This window comes from Ictidomys tridecemlineatus, unplaced genomic scaffold, assembly GCF_052094955.1.
Source record: "Ictidomys tridecemlineatus isolate mIctTri1 unplaced genomic scaffold, mIctTri1.hap1 Scaffold_44, whole genome shotgun sequence".
Lineage (NCBI taxonomy): Eukaryota > Metazoa > Chordata > Mammalia > Rodentia > Sciuridae > Ictidomys > Ictidomys tridecemlineatus.
This window is the reverse complement of record NW_027522848.1, coordinates 1,366,886-1,383,161: the sequence shown is the minus strand read 5'-3', so window position 1 is coordinate 1,383,161 and position 16,276 is coordinate 1,366,886. Positions and strand designations below refer to the sequence as shown.

Below are 16,276 nucleotides of genomic sequence, written 5' to 3'. Positions count from 1 at the left end.
TGAACCAAGAACTGACTATAGGATGCTGCCTTCCCATTTGTTTGGCCAGAGATTTGCATCATTCTGTCCCATCCAGAAGGTGTAAGATTTCCATTGCAAATAGAGATTGTGGAGAGGGGACGGCGGCTGGACTAGGGGAGTAAGATGTCACTTTACCTGGTGGTCCTTTGGATTTTGCTTCGCTTTCCGACGGGAGTGGTGGTGCACACCTGTAATTCCAGTGGCTCAGGAGGCTGAGGTAGGAGGATTTTGTCAGTTCTACCTTTGGTTAAACAATCCCTGCGAAAGGAAACCACATAAGCAGTAATAAATACCTAGAGCAAAGGACTCATCAGGTTATGTAAAGCCAAATCATAGAATAAGGAAAAAATAACAAAGAATTTTTATTTTAAACCATTAAGTTTATTACACAGTTAACTAAAACACACAGTGCATCTGTTTCTACCTGATGGATCATCTCCTTTTATCCTGAAGAGGTTCTTTTAGCATTGTTAATAGTAGAGATCTATTGGTATTGAATTTTCTTACTTTTTATTTATTTTAAAATGTCTATTCTGCTTTCAGTTTTGAAGAGATTTATCCTGGATTAGCAGTTTTTGTCTTCTAGCACCTTAAACCTTTCCATTAACTTTAACCTCTCATTTCTGATAAGAAGTCAGCTATCATTTTAGTCATTTTTACCAATGCATAACACACCACTTTTTTCTAATTGCCTTCAAGACCTTTTTCCTTCTAATTGATCATTTACAGTTGACTCTGATGCATCTAGATGTGATTTGCTTTGTAACTAACCTTAGTATTCACTGAGTTTCCTAAATCTCTTGACATCTTTTTTGTTAATTTGGGATAATTTTAGTCATCATTGTCTTAAATATTTTTTTTCTGTACAATTTATGCCTCTATTCTTCTAGAAATGTAATTATATGTATGTTAGGTCACTTTGTATTGATAGTAACCAAGTCTCTATTTTTTTCTTTCTAATTTTTAGACCAGATAATTTTTATTGGTCTATCTCCAAGTTAACTTTTTGCTGTTTTTGCACTATACAATCTGATGATAGATTTGTTTCATAAATTTTTCGTTTCCAATACCGTACTTTTTATTTCTTTTAAAAGAAATTTTTCATTTATATGTTGACACCCATATCTACGTATTCATTATGATTAAGCTTTTCTTTAACTCCTTGAAATTAGTTATAAAAACTATTTAAATTTTTTCTGCTAATCCTAACATCTGGGTCAGCTCACGGAACTTTTTTTATATGTGATATTTTCTCTTGTGGTTCTCATTTTTCTATCTTCTTTGCATTCTGGCAAAATTTAATGATATTCTACATGCCTATAATCCCAGCGACTCAGGAGGCTAAGGCAGGAGGATCAAGAGTTCAAAGTTAGCCTCCGCAACTAAGGGATGCACTTAGCAACTCAATGAGACCCTGTATCTAAATAAAATGCAAAAAAGGGCTGAGGTTGTGGCTCAATGGTTAAGCACCCCTGGGTTCAATCCCTGGTACCAAAAAAATTTTTTTAATTATATTCTGGTCATTTATAGATGATACATCATAGGAAGTCTGGATTATGTTTTCTTCCTATAAAGGATATTCTGTTTTATGTGTCATGCAGGCTAATTACTGGTGAATTGTTTTGATCATATTAGATTTGGTATTATTATTATTATTATTGTTATTATTATTATTATTTGGTTCCAGAGATTGAACTCAGGGTACTCAATTACTGAGCCACATCCCCAGACCTATTTTGTATTTTATTGAGAGACAGGGTCTTGCTGAGCTGCTTTAGCACCTCTATTTACTAAGGCTGGCTTTGAGCTCGTGATCCTCTTGCTTCATCCACCTGAGTCACTGGGATTATAAGCATATTCCGTGCCTCACTAGGTTTGGTATTTTTCTTTATTTCCATATTTCATGGTGCATTATACTTGTACATAATGGTGGGATTTGTTGTTATGTTTTCATACATATGTACAATATAGTGATAAAACTTAGCCAATATCATTCTTGAGTATTTCTCTTTTACCTGCTTTCCTCTCTCCCCTGATCCCTTTCCTCTATTCTACTGATCTCCCTTTGATTGCCCTCAGATTCCTTTCACACACACACACACACCTTTCTTTTCCTTTTTCCTTTCTGGCTTCCTCATACATTTTCAGCATGAATCAATTTTGGTTTCAAATTTAGGTCTACCATTTTCCCTTTACTCTTTTTTGTGTGGTTCTTTTTGCTAAGGCTTATTTATGAACTCTTAATTAAGTACCTGATATATTAGTGAAGCTGCTGCAACCTGACTCTGCTGAAAACCTAATTTCTTCCAACATTGCCATTTAGCATCATCTTCAGTCTCCTTTATAGCAGTCAAACTCTGCTAAGCCTTAAAGAGTCTCATCTGGTACATTCATATCAAAAATAAATTTCCTCCAGGCTTTTAGTATTCTCTCTCTCTAACACACACACATAATCACATTGCACCCACCATAAATAGCTCAGACATTCTTGTCCACAAAATTCCAACCACTATGATAATCTTGCACTTTGATAATTTTCTCCTTAACTCAGTATGACCACCATCTTACTTGAGCTTCATCCCTCTGAAATTAATACCTGAAAATGTTTAGTTTTTCTAGTTTTATACTCTTTTGTGTCAGGAAAACAAATCCCGTACAGTAGAACTATAACAGTTTCAAGTAAAAGTACTAAATTAGTTATATCCTTGCCCATCAATAGTGGTAGAAGAACTTAGGTGAACTTACATAGAAACTGCAACATCTTACATATTCAACAACAATTTCATTGCCCATGGAACCCAAAATTAATTGAAAGAGTAAACCCCAAAATGGATATCTGAAAAATAAACTGGTCAAAATTAGTAAGGCAATCAGAGTTAAATAATCATATATTTTACCAATAGCACTAGCTTAAAAGTATGGGTCTACAATAAGTAGAAAAATACAAGTTAATGGCTAGAGTCATAAAAGTTTCTATTATGATAGGCAGTCTCTAATGATGCTTTAATATTATATGATAGTTGTGAAATGATTACAAACTAATAATGAACATAATCTATTTGCAGATTAAAATGTTCTTCCCTGTATTATCTACAAATTTTAGATACACCTCAAAATGCCCTGGAAAAGAAATTTCTTAAGTCTCATCAAAATGAACTGCCAGGTTTTTTCCTACATTTGACATGACACAGTGCCAAGATTTCTAGTCCTGAATACACACTTTCTATAGGGAAGAGACATATATCTTGGCAATTAATAGATCATTTATCTCATTTCATACAGCCAATTTTAGTCGTAAGAAAAGAAATGTTTATGTATTCATTCTGCTGACTTTAGTCTATAATCTAATCATGGATCAACAAACTTTTTCTGAAAAGAGACTGATAATAAACATATTAGACTTTGTAGGCAAGTCTTAATTGCCACTCAAATGCCAGTGTAGCACAAAAACAGCCTAGACTATGGGTAAATAATATAAGCTTCTGTGTTCTAATAAAACTTTGTTTACAAAAGCAAGTGTCATTGTTGGACACCGTGGTGTGCTCCAACAGTCACAACTACTCAGAAAGCTGAGGCAGGAAGATTACTTGAGCCTAGGAGTTCAGGCCAGCCTGGGAAATAAGAAAGAAAGAAAGAGAGAGAGAGGGGGGGGGAGAGGGAGGGAGGGAGGGAAGGAGGGAAGGGAGAGAGAGAGAGGAATGAATGAAAGAAAGAAAGAAAGAAAGAAAGAAAGAAAGAAAGAAAGAAAGAAAGAAAGAAAGAAAGAAAGAAAGAAAGAGAAAAAAGGAATAAAGGGAACAATTTAAAAAAACAGTGTCAGGCTTACAGCTATGATTTGCTCAACACTGTTCCAGAGTATTAATGTTATGCTCACAATAGATGTTTGGCTAGGCTGTATACATACATACATACATACATACATACATATATACATGAAAGCAATTTTGTTCTTTTGTTTGCTTTCTTTTATTTTTTCCATTTTTTTGTTGATACATTATAGTCGTAAATCATGGCAGTATTTGTCGTTACATATTTCCACATGCACAATATAACACTACAGTTTGGCCAATATCATTCCCCAGTATTTTCCCTTCACTCCTCCCTCTCCTGGTCTCTTTCCTACACTCTACTGATCTCCATTTGATTTTCACTTTTTTTTCCTTTTTCCTCTCTTGCTTCCACATCCGAGAGAAAACATAGGCTCCCTTGATCTTATGAGTTTAGCTTATTTTGTGTAACAGAATGTTCTCAAGTTTCATCCATTTTCCAGCAAATGACATAATTCACCTTTATGGCTGAATAAAGCTCCATTGTGTGTATATGCCACATTTTCTTTATTTATTCATCCTTGATAAGCACCTAGTTTGGTTCCATAGTTTGGCAACTGTGAATTGTGCTGCTATAAACATGGGTATGCATGTACTACTCTAGTATTATGACTTTAATTCATTAGGATAAACATTGAGTAGTTGTATAGCTGGGTTATATGGTGGTCTCCTGCCTAGTCTTTTGAGGAACCTCCATACTGATTTCAATAGTGGTTATATTCATTTATAATCCTATCAACAGAGAAAAAAGTGTCCCTTCTTCTCCACATTCTCTCTAGCATTTATTATTGTGCATATTCTTTTTTTTAAGTAGTTGGACACAATACCTTTATTTTTATTTATTTATTTTTAATGTGGTGCTGAGGATCGAACCCAGGGCCTTGCACGTGCTAGACAAGCAATGTGCTGTTGAGCCACAACCCCAGCCCCATATCGTTCATATTCTTGATGGCTGCTATTCTGACTAAAGTGAGATGAAAGCTCACTGTAGTTTTGATTTGCATTTCCCTAATTGCTAATGATGTTGAACATTTTTATAGATTTGTTGTCCATTTTTATTTCTTCTTTTGAGAAGTATCTGTTTAATTCATTTGCCCAATTAAGCTAGGTTATTTGAGGTTTTGGTGTTAAGTTTTTAAAAGTTTCTTATATAGTTTGGATATTAATCCTGTGTCAAAGAGTAGTTAGCAGGGTTGGGGATGTGGCTCAAGCGGTAGCACGCTCGCCTGGCATGCATGCAGTGCAGGTTCGATCCTCAGCATCACATACAAACAAAGATGTTGTGTCCGCCAAAAACTAAAAAATAAATATTAAAAAATTCTCTCTCACTCTCTTAAAAAAAAAAGAGTAGTTAGCAAATATATTTTCTCCAATTCCTTAGGTTCTTTCTTCATGTTACTAATTGTTTCCTTTGCTGTGCAGAAGCTTTTTAATTTGATGCCATTCTGTTTATTAACTTTTGTCATTATTTTCTGAGCTTTAGGAGTTCTAATAAGAAAGTCATTGCCTGTACCTATATGCTGGAGTCTCAAATGTATATTTTCTTCCAAGGATTTGCATAGTTTCTGGTCTAATTCCTGGGCTTTTGATCTCTTTCAAGTTTGTACAGGGTCTAATCTTATTTGTCTACATATGGATAACCAATTTTCCTGGCACCACTTGTTTAAAGCCTGTCTTTTCTCCCAATATGTTTTTGGCATCTTTGTCGAGAATCAGATGAGTGTTAACTGTGTTGGATCTTTTTCTGTGTCTTCTCTTCTTTCCCATTGGTCTATGTATCTGGTTTTATGACAGAGCCATGCAGTGGTTATTTCCATAGCTTTGTAGTACAATTTGAAGTCAGGTATTGTGATGATGCCTCCAGCTTGCTTTATTGACTTAGAATTGTTTTGGCTATTCTGAATATTTTATTCTTCCAAATGGATTTCAGGACTGTTTGTTCTAGTTCTGGAAAAATGACATTTATTATTATTATTATTATTTTAAATTTATATATGACAACAGAATGCTTTACAATTCATATTACATATATAGAGCACAATTTTTCATATCTCTCATTGTATACTAAGTATATTCACACCAATTCATGGGTATTTTGATGGGAATTGCATCAAATCTGTATGTTGCTCCTAAAACCAATTTCAAACATATACAATCATATTAGTAGTGATTTTAGTGTCCAAAAAGAGATCTACTAAACAATAATTACTGGGCTGGTTTGGTGACTTGTAGTCCTAACTACTCAGAAGGCCAAGCCAGGAGGATTGCTTGAGTCCAGGTGTTGGAGATCAGGTTAGGCAACATAGCAAGACCCCCATCTTAAAAATAATAATAATTACTGATGTCAAAACACATCTCAATCATTATGCTAGTTACCAACTCTTCATTGTTTTCCTTGAAACTCTAATATACAATTAGTGAATGTCAATTTAGGACTAATTGTGCTGTTTTATAGAGGAGAAAGCTGATTATAATAGTAAGTGAAATCATCTGTCATGAACTGATTTGTGTTTATTTAATCACAATTATCATGCTGATGACTCTACATATTAAGTCTCCACCTATAGTCCCCTAGGTGCTAATTTTAAAAAACGTGAGTTTTCATTAAAAATAAGAAAAGAAACCCCTCCATATGCATTTCAATAATTCAAATTGTATCATAATTTGACTATTAACACAAGGGAAAATCAATGCAACTAATTCAGATTTAAATTCAAGATTACACAGTGCAAAAGAGGGAATAGTCTTGGAAAGGGAAGTAGAAAAATGTAAGATCCCTCTTAGAGGTCAGAAAAAATAAAATAAAATTTCCTTCAGAATAACAACTGGACATAAAGCTTTCAAGAAATGTTAGCTACTAGCTTTCTTCTCTGACAATCGGTTTTGTCAGTTGGTTCCCACTAAGTTGTGGACTTTTTCCGACCAGGACCAGATATCTTGTCTTTTGATTTTCATCCACTCCCACACCATGCTAGGGCTTTGGTAGCACAAAATGAGAATTAAAAATATGCTTTTGAATTAAATAATTTCTTCCCTTACGGATAAAGATAAGAATCTCAAGATCTTAGCCTGAAGACTAATGTCCATCTCTCTGCCCCCACCTGTCCCCGCCTTAAAAAAAAAGCAGGCCACTGTCTCCAGTTTACACCCTCACTCACAGTTCTATTCACCTTCCCCTTTCCTAATCAGAGGGATCTTGGGGTGGGGCTTCAAGGAACCTCAAAGAGATTGAAGGGGAGGGAGCCTGGAACCATAGACTAGCTGTGACAAGTCATGGGTGGGATTTGGTAGTTCAGAAAAGGAGGTACCAGACCAGGAATGGGGGATGGGAGTGATGGTGAAGTGGAGTGGGCTAGTTTAGGATGGACCAGAAATGAGACATTAAGGAAAGCCAGAAAGGACCAGTTGGCAGGGGGGGGGGATGGGTGGGTGACTACTAGAATCATGTGGAGGGTCGCTTGTGAGGTCACAGGAGCAAAGGCAGGTGATTGGACGAGAAGGAGAGTTCTAGTTGCCAAGGCAGCGACTAGAGGAGAAGGTCTTCAGTCCATGAGAAGGTCTTGACTAGAGAAGGACGGAGCTCCAGCTCCGTGTGTTCTCCAGTAGAGTCTGTGGATTGACCCCCAGATATCCCTGCTGAGGTGTCACCCGGGAAAGGCTTAAGCCTTCCCGGGCGCCACCCCTCTGTGCTTTGCTACCCACCCCACCCGCCCCCCTGAGCCCCGCCTCCGCCCCCTGACGCCCGCCACAGCCTACTCCACCCTGTCACCGACTCCCCAAGGTGACCACAACATGGCTGCAGCGCCAGTGCTGCTCTTCTTGCTGTTCGTGCTGTGGCTGACCTGGCGAGTGCCGGGCCAACTGGACCCGAGCACCGGCTGGCCCTTGTGGAAGCACAAACTCTGTGCAGATGACGAATGCAGCAGTGAGTCCACAGGTGGGCGGGCAGCCCAGGGTCTCCGTGGTGGCTCTTTGGGGCCGCATGGGGCTCTGATCCCCCGGTCCCCTGCCCCGTGGGCTGGGCTAGGGGGTCGTAGGATGACGGGTGGGGCGCAGGAGTGACAGAGCCTCAGGACCCTGCGTGTGTCCCCTCCGGCTCTGCCGGTGCCTCAGCCAGCCCGTTCAGGTTGCTGAGATGCTGAGCCTATGGTGCAGACTTCACCAGCAGTCAAATTCATAGACCAATAGTGAATGGAGGGCCTGGGGTTGTAGCTCAGTGGTAGAGCGCTTGTCTAACATGTGAGGCACTGGGTTTGATTCTCAGAACTGCATACAAATAAATAAAATAAAGGTCCATCAAAAACTAAACTAAAAATAATTAGGCAAAAGCTTAAAAAAATAGTAGTGAATGGGAATCTCAGGGTTGAGAAAGACCTTAGAAGCAACTGGTCCAACTTCTTAATAACTGCATGTTGGACTCCTGCTGTTTAATCAAACGTACCCCAGGCTGTAACTCATACTGAAATTCCACCCCTACAAGCTCTCAGTTCTTACTGGAATTCTACCTCATTCACAGAGCCTCAATGCAGGTCTGTATCCAATTCCCTTTAGTCTCTCTTGATATTTCTGTGTTCTTTTTAAATAGCTGTCATCTGTGCATTCAATAAATAATTGTTGAGTATCTCTGCCAGGTGCCAGATACTGTGTTAAGCCTTGGCTCATTCCACCTGCAAATCTGCAAACCAAGACTCCCTCTATTTCAGCTTTCCTAAAATTTTAAACACAAGGTTTCACCAGCACTAAATCCATGTTTGTTGAATGTGACCCTGGTCTATATATCTCTGGTTTTAAATTTTCCCTTGAGTGAATATTGTTCTGGTAGCAGTTTTATGGCCATTGAAGTAGTGGAGAGTAGACTAGAGATTGTTCATTTTATAATTGAAGGGTCTAATAGCTCTAATTAGGATTATGAAGTTTTCTTCTCTGTGTTAATTGTCTTTAGGAGAGCCAAATATTCCAGGCACTGTGACTCATATATTTAGTGAAACACTCGATGAATATTGAAACTGAAGAGAGACAATTCTTATTCTATAGCATAAAATAAAATAGCCATTTCCCCTTTCAATTTTAGAGCTACTTATAACAGAAGGTACTCCTGTTGATGCTGCTGATACAGAAAACCAACTAGAGATAAAGGTGGAAGAGCCAGAAGATGCCACCACCATACTTTTCTTGTTACATTCATTCTTGCTTTATTTGTCTAAGATGGTAAGTTTGACATAGTTTCTTCAATTAGAATGTTGATTATTTATTAGTTTTTAAGTGGCTTCTGGTCATGAAGTGAAGAACTTAAAATGTCTTTATGAAAATTACTCCTGATCCTTTGAGTAGATAGCTCCTGAAACAAAAGCCATAGGGGTGTGGCTTTAATGGCTACTTGGTTTAGCACATGAGGAAGATTTGCTGTCTACCAAGGCTGGACATTTGCACACCTATAAAAACTTGGTTCTTCCCCTCAGAACCTTTCATTCTGGCAGGGAGATAACAGCATTCACTTGAAACACAGTAAGATAATGACAGAAAGAGAGGTATTTATTCGATGGTAGAACATTATTGTCCATAAATGCATTTATTATGGTTGGAAGGGTGATCAATAAGGTCAGAAAGTGGTTGAGATGTGTTTGAAGCACAGGCAAAGGGCAAACAGGAGTCTGACATGTGGTTTGTTGTTGATTAGACAGGCTGGGGTGGTGGGGGAAGCTGGCAGTCAGAAGAAATGTGTTCAGAGAAATGGAAACATGAAGAAAGGATATTTGGGGAGGGCAGGAGAATGTGAATAGTTGGTGTTGTAAAGTGTGAAGTTGGAGGGGGATGGGCCTGTTGGAGAGGCCAGCAAATCTTAACTGAAGTCATGAGCCAAAGTAGCATTAGACCATTAATAGTGGGGATCCTTAGAAAGTTTTAAGAATGAAAAGGAATTAGGTTAGATCTGTTTCTTAGAAAGAGTCACTTAAGGCTGATCTTTCTAAAGAAAATCATGATTCAAACAAGACATTTAATCTGTCTAGAAGCTTATCTAAGCATTTTAGGACTTACCTCCCCCCCATTGGTATTTGTTGATATTGGACTTTTAGAATTTAATTATAGGAATGAGAAAGCTTTTAGAGGTTGGAGGTCCTAGGGCCTTTGTGACAGTAATCCTCCTCAACTGAAGTTGTTTCCTGTAGATTGTGTTATTTCAAGGCTTGTGTAAGAAAGATGATGTTGTTGTTTTCCTTGTAAAATGTATAGATTTTGAAGCCAGGTAGATGTGGTTTCAAATCCCAAGGTTATCATTTAGAAGTTTGGGCAAATAAGTAAACTTTTGAAAAAAGTTTTCCTCATCTGAAAAATGTAGATAATGCTTACTCCAATCATAAGAATTAAATGATTTGACAAGGTAAAATGTCTGGTGAGGTGTCTGGCATTTTGAAGGGTTTTACCCCTACGCACCCCCTAATTCTCATGTAGGCAGTCAGAAGGTGGTATAAATCAATGAATACCTGGGGAGGAAAGACCACCAGGGTGGAAAAGATGTGGTGGGGAGAAACAAATCATTTTTCAGTTGGCTCCATGTTTGTTCATGATGGTGGCAGCCATCTGGGTAAGGGGTATGTACAAGCCAGGCAGTTAGAATAATGATATTTCCAGTGATTAAAGCAGTCTTCCACAGTCATAATTTGATTATCAGAATGAATCAGCATCACTTGGAAAGTTAACAGCCTCACGATATGGAAAGGATTTCTTTATTCATATTTTTAGGTATTCACAGAGCCCTCCTCTAGGTCTAGGTCAGGGGACACGAATGTGGTGCAGGTGTGTCAGTGATTGTACGGTGATAGGTAAGACATAGACGTGAGTGGCAAAGAAGAGGCACAATGTTAAAAGACTGATTTGAAAGGAGATTTCAAAAAGGCATTTTGATGGCCCAGTATGTACAGGACATTGTGTGAGGACTAAAAGAGTCTAACAGGTGTAAGGCATGATTGTGATTTTTGAAAGCCTTAAGAAAAGGACTTAACAAATATATGCAAAAATTATGAACAAATCAATGTAAAATCTTAAACAAGTAGTATGATATCTGATAGGACTGGAGAGTAATAGGCTCTGATGTGTTTGGGAGATGTGCACCAATCAGGTTCATTGATCAATGGAATCTTAGTAGAATCTTAGTGTTAGAAGAAACCTTGGAAGGCTGTTAGTCTAGTTTCTCACTCATTGCTGTTATTTTCTTTACTGTGGCCCTGACGAGTAGTTATGAGGCCTGTACACCAGTATTTCCTAGCATGAGTCACTCTCTTACAAGGCTATATGTTCTTCTGTTGTCTAGTTCATCCTTGTATTGACTCCAAATTTTCCTCCACATGATTTCCTCTATAAAACTGAATTCTTTTCTACATAGAAATCCTTTAAATATTTGAAGTTATATCTTAATTTAAAAATTATTTTTAGTATTTTTATCATGGAAACTTTCAAATAAGAGCAGAGAGAATAGTAGGGGACTATAGGTAACCATAACATACTGTACATTTTAGAATACTAGAAGAAAAGGTTGTGAAAGTTTTACCATAGAGAAATGATGTTTGAGGAGGTAGATATATTTAACTGATTTAAACGTTACATAGTGTAATCATGCATCAAAATGTCATGTTACCTACTTCAATAATTATAATGTTTGTTTCTATGTACTAGTTAAAAAATAAATTTAATTAGAAAAGCTTTAAAGAAAAGCACAGAGAGTAGTATAATGAACCCACGGGCCATCACCCAACTTAACAGTAATTCCTTGATAGCTAATATCAGTGAGTTTTTTTTAATTTGTTCTAATTGGTTATACATGATAGCAGAATGCATTTCGATTCATTGTATATAAATGGAACAAAACTTTTCCTAGTTGTACACAACACATTTGTATTCCTACATGTACCTCGGGTAATAAGGTTCATCTCATTCCACCATCTTTCCTATCCCTATGCCCCGTCACCTGTCCTACCTCCCCTTTGCTCAGTCAAAGTTCCTCCATTCTTTCCATGCCTCTTACCACCCACCTTACCCCCATTATGGGTCAGCATCCACTTTCAGAGAGAACATACAGCTTTTGGTTTTTGGGATTGGCTTAATTCCCTTAACCTGATATTCCCATTCACCCGCAGATGCCGTAATTTTTTTCTCTTTTAAGGCTATAAGTAATATTCCATTTCATATATGTACCACAGTTTCTTTATCCATTCATCTGTTGAAGGGTTGGTTCCACAAAACTATGGAATGCTTCACAAATGTGGGTGTCATCCTTGCTCAGGGACCATGCTAATTTTTTCTGTATTGTCCCAATTTTAGTATATGTGCTGCCAAAGCAAGCACACTCTGAGTTTTAACAAATGTAGATACCCATGTAAAAACTACCATAATCAAGATATAGAACAGTTTTTTCACTAGAAAAGGGGTTTCCTTGGGATCCTTCCCAGTGAGTTCCTTCACCACCTGTTCCAGGCAACCACTGATAACTTTTTTTTTTAAACTATAGATTCATTTTTCCTACAGTACTATTTCATATATATGCCACTATAAATGGACTCATTTATATCTAGGAGTGCAATTGCCTCCTACGTTTAATGTATGTTTTTATCTTATGTGATACTGTCAAGCCATGCTAAAAAATGACCATAATCATTTTATACTTCCACCAGCAATTTAGGAGACTTCCACTTGACTTCATCTTCACTAGCACTTGGGCCATTCTAGTGGGTATGTCTTTGTGAGTTTATTTCCTGATAATTAATGATATTGAGTGAACTTTTTTTTTTCTTTTGAGATAGGGTCTCACTAACTTGCTTAGGCCCTTGATAAGTTGCCAGCCTCAAACTTGGGATCCTCCTGCCTCAACCTTCTGAGTTGCTGGGATTACAGACATGTGCCATGATGCCTGGATCAAATACTTCTTCATGAGCTTGTTGACCATACTGTTTTTGTATGTCAACTCTCTCTGGCTAGCTGGAATCCAGACTTCTCCCAGCTCAGTGCCAACTGTGGGATTGGTTAGCTTATAGTTGTTCTTGGCCCTCGCAGGTACTGCTTAGAATGTAGCCCCAAACTGAAGACCACCTCCATGCAGATTTCTGGAACTCTCTTTCTTTGTGGCTCCCATCTTTCTGGTAGTTTTCTCTACATATTTTTGGCTGCTTAATCTCCTGGAACTCTGGTCTCTCTCTCCTCAGTGAGACTGTTATGCCCTATTTGGGTTCCCCTTCCCAAACTGAGGTCTAGAGGGTGCCTCCAGGTGAAATGCTCATCTATTTGTTCTCCTGCTCTTAGGGGTGACAGTTGCATGTCCCTTGTGGCTTTCTATCTGAAAAATAGCTCTTTAAAAATATATTTTCACTGGGCATGGTGGCACATGCCTTAATCCTAGTGGCTCGGGAGGCTGAGACAGGAGGATCATGAGTTCAAAGCCAAAAGTGAGGTGCTATACTTAGTGAGACCCTGTCTCTAAATAAAATACAAAATGGGGCTGAGACTGGGGATGTGGCTCAGTGATCAAGTGCTTCTGAGTTTAATCCCTGATACCAAAAAAAAAAAAATATATATATATATATATATTCCAACTTTCTGGTTGCTTTCAGTGGGAGAACAAGTCTCATATAAGTTACTCTCTATTGATTTATCCTTTTGTTGTAACTTTTTGCGATAATTGAAAAAAATATGTTTGTGGGACTTCTAGGATATATTGTAGCTTTGGTGAATAAATGACATCCCCCTGGTACAACAATTTAACCTGTTTTCTCTATTGCCTTTTTTTTGTTTGTTTGTTTGGTGGTGTTGGGGATTGAACCTCGGGCTCCATGCATTCTAGGCAAGTGCTGAGCTAACAACCTCAGCCTTTCTCTGTTGCTTTATATTTCTTGGAAATTGGTAGTCAGGTTTAGGTTCAATTCTGTTTCTTATGAAAACTTAATAAAATATTGCATTGACATCTGCATGTCCTCTCCTTTGATGTTGACTACTAGTCAACAGTGACCTTGGTGAGATTTGCTAATATATTACAGGTTGCAAAATAGCAATGGTCTGAGTTGCTGGGATTTTTCTTTCTTCATTTAAAGGCTGGGATGCCTATACAAATAAAAATTTATGATTGATTATTCTTTCTTTCTTTCTTTTTTTTTGTACTGGGGATTAAACTCAGGGGCACTTGGCTAGTGAGCCATATCCCCAGCCTTATTTTGTATTTTATTTATATACAGGGTCTCACTGAGTTGCTTAGCAATTCGCTTTTGCTGAGGCTGACTTTGAACTTGCTATCTTCCCTCCTCAGCCTCCCGAACTACTGGGATTACAAGTGTGTGCCACGACGCCTGGCTATGATTGATTATTCTTTACACAGATATTTGGTTTGTATAGTTAAGGCAGGAGATAAACATTTGATTCCTTTTCTTCATTACTTTTCAGAATAGTAAGGTGGTATTCTAGCATTATCAAATGATACCCAAAGGGGCTTTTGAAATCTTTTTAACTTTTATTTAAGAGTCAATATGACGTCATGCATTTAAAAATATTTGGTGTGTTTAATCCAGTTAGGAATAGTAATTGTTCTTACCTGATGCTCAATTTCTCCCCCTTTTGCCTTGTAGAAGCCTCTTTATCTTGGCTCCTGGGACCCTTTGCCACCACCTAGTGGTCATTGTTACCTATTTCCCTTGCTTTTGAACTATGAGATATTCCAAGTTCATCTTAAACATTCCCTGTCCAGACCTTGAAGGAACTATTTCTCTAAAAGAACTTTGGTTCCTTTCAATAGGAAATGATATTTAGAGGCTACATTCCAAGTACTAGGATTGCTTATTGCTCAAATTGACTGTCATTTGTAGGCCTTTTTAGTGAACGAAGCTCAGAAATATGTGGGGATTTTTCATCATGTCATTTAGATAATTCCCATGAAAATTCAGGAGAGATTTTACTTCACTTCATCTATCTTAGATTTGTGTTTTCTTTCTCTGATGTTGGAGTTCCAGTTTTCAATGACATCAGTATAATTGTTTACAGTCTTGTGCCACTTAATGACATTTTGGTCATTAGTGCATAATAATGGAGCTAAAAAATTCTTGTCACCTAGTATTTTTAATATCTTTTTTGTGTTTTGATATGTTTAGATATATAAACATTTACAATGTTACAATTGTCTACAGAATTCAGTATAATAATATCTTATAGGTTTTTATCCCCAAAGCGATGATATACCATATATGAATACCTACGTGTGGAAATGGCTATATTTTCTAGGTTTGTATAAGTATGCTCAATGATGTTTACATGCTGAAATTGCCTAAGATGTGTTTCTCAGAATTTATTCCCATCATTAAGCAACACAAGACTATATTTATGTTATTTAAAATACTTTCAGGAATGTATTCCTGAAATGAAATTCTCTTGTCTTTAAGCTATATCCCACTAAGGTATGTTTGAACTAATTCATTTCTGTGGTTTGTCACCAACTTGATGTCACAGGTTGTTTCATTTTTGCTTTCAATATTTAGGTATTACTTTATAAAGATTTTTTTGTTTATTTTACAATTATTTAAATATTTAGAAGAGCCAAAGTTAATTTGTAAAAATAAGTTGTTTCTGTTTTCTAGTACTGGTGATTGAACCCAGGGCTCCTATCCACTGAGCCACATACCTAGCCTCTTTATTTTTTATTTAGAGATAGTTCTCACTAAATTGCGTAGGGACTTGCTAAGTTGCTGAGGCTAGCTTTGAACTTGTGATTCTCCTGCCTGATTTTGAAAGAATTCTAGCTTTTGTCCCAGTTCTGTCTACCCTGATGTTACTCTCTTTTATAGTTAACTTTTAAAATTTATTTCATTATGTATTCTGTTATTAAAAAAATAAGCAAATGAGAAAAGGGATATGTAGCTCAGTGGTAGAGCACTTGCCTACCATACATGAGGCCATGTGTTCAATCCCCAGCACCATAAAAAGAAAAAGAAAAGCAAATGATTTTTACATCTAGCTATGATAGCTTTATATAGGTACTGGCTTCACCTTCCCAACTGAAACAACTAAAATAAATATGAAAAAAAAACCCACAAACAGATAAAATTTGAAGATCCAGCAACATTGAAGATCAAGCAACAAAGAATGATTCTGGAAACATAAGGAACAAATGCTGTGAGCTCTTTAGTTTTCCCAGCTTTTACTATGTTAAGAGATTCCCAAGCCATGACAAAGAAGGGGAAGTCAGGCAGAACCAGAGGATACCTTGAATTGAGAGATGGTGCTGAGATTCCAGGAAAACCGAAGTGACTAGAATTCACAGGGTGGAGTACCAAAAGAAGGTTGCTACATTGAGAGACAATTCTGGAAATCTGTGAAAGGCTCTCTGAGTGTTCAGCAGGGTATTGATCTGCACATAAGTGTGATGAAACTGCTTAGCAAGTCAGAGAAACAATCTTAAG

The 16,276-nt window shown here is 37.3% G+C and overlaps 1 protein-coding gene, 1 long non-coding RNA gene and 1 other non-coding gene across 7 annotated transcripts in view; 1 reads left to right on the top strand and 2 right to left on the bottom strand.

Annotated features, from left to right (window-relative positions):
* Nucleotides 1-16,276, top strand: part of LOC144373589 (transport and Golgi organization protein 1 homolog) — a 164,489-nt gene that overhangs the window by 119,812 nt on the left and 28,401 nt on the right. For 4 of the 5 annotated variants that reach the window (XM_078036615.1, XM_078036617.1, XM_078036620.1 and 1 more), the window contains exon 3: nt 8,920-9,056. In XM_078036615.1, the coding sequence (XP_077892741.1) occupies nt 8,920-9,056 (137 nt within the window). Of the gene's footprint in view, nt 1-97; nt 239-8,919; nt 9,057-16,276 lie in introns of those variants that run through there. The other variant, XM_078036618.1, reaches the window with a different exon arrangement.
* LOC144373593 (uncharacterized) overlaps nt 4,284-16,276 on the bottom strand; it is a 45,138-nt gene continuing 33,145 nt past the window's right edge. Inside the window, exon 2 of the long non-coding RNA XR_013433211.1 lies at nt 4,284-5,795. This is a non-coding gene — a long non-coding RNA (uncharacterized LOC144373593). The remainder of the gene's footprint in view (nt 5,796-16,276) is intronic.
* Nucleotides 12,082-12,188, bottom strand: LOC144373597 (U6 spliceosomal RNA). Its single transcript, XR_013433215.1, has one exon. It is a non-coding gene; the product is annotated as a U6 spliceosomal RNA (small nuclear RNA).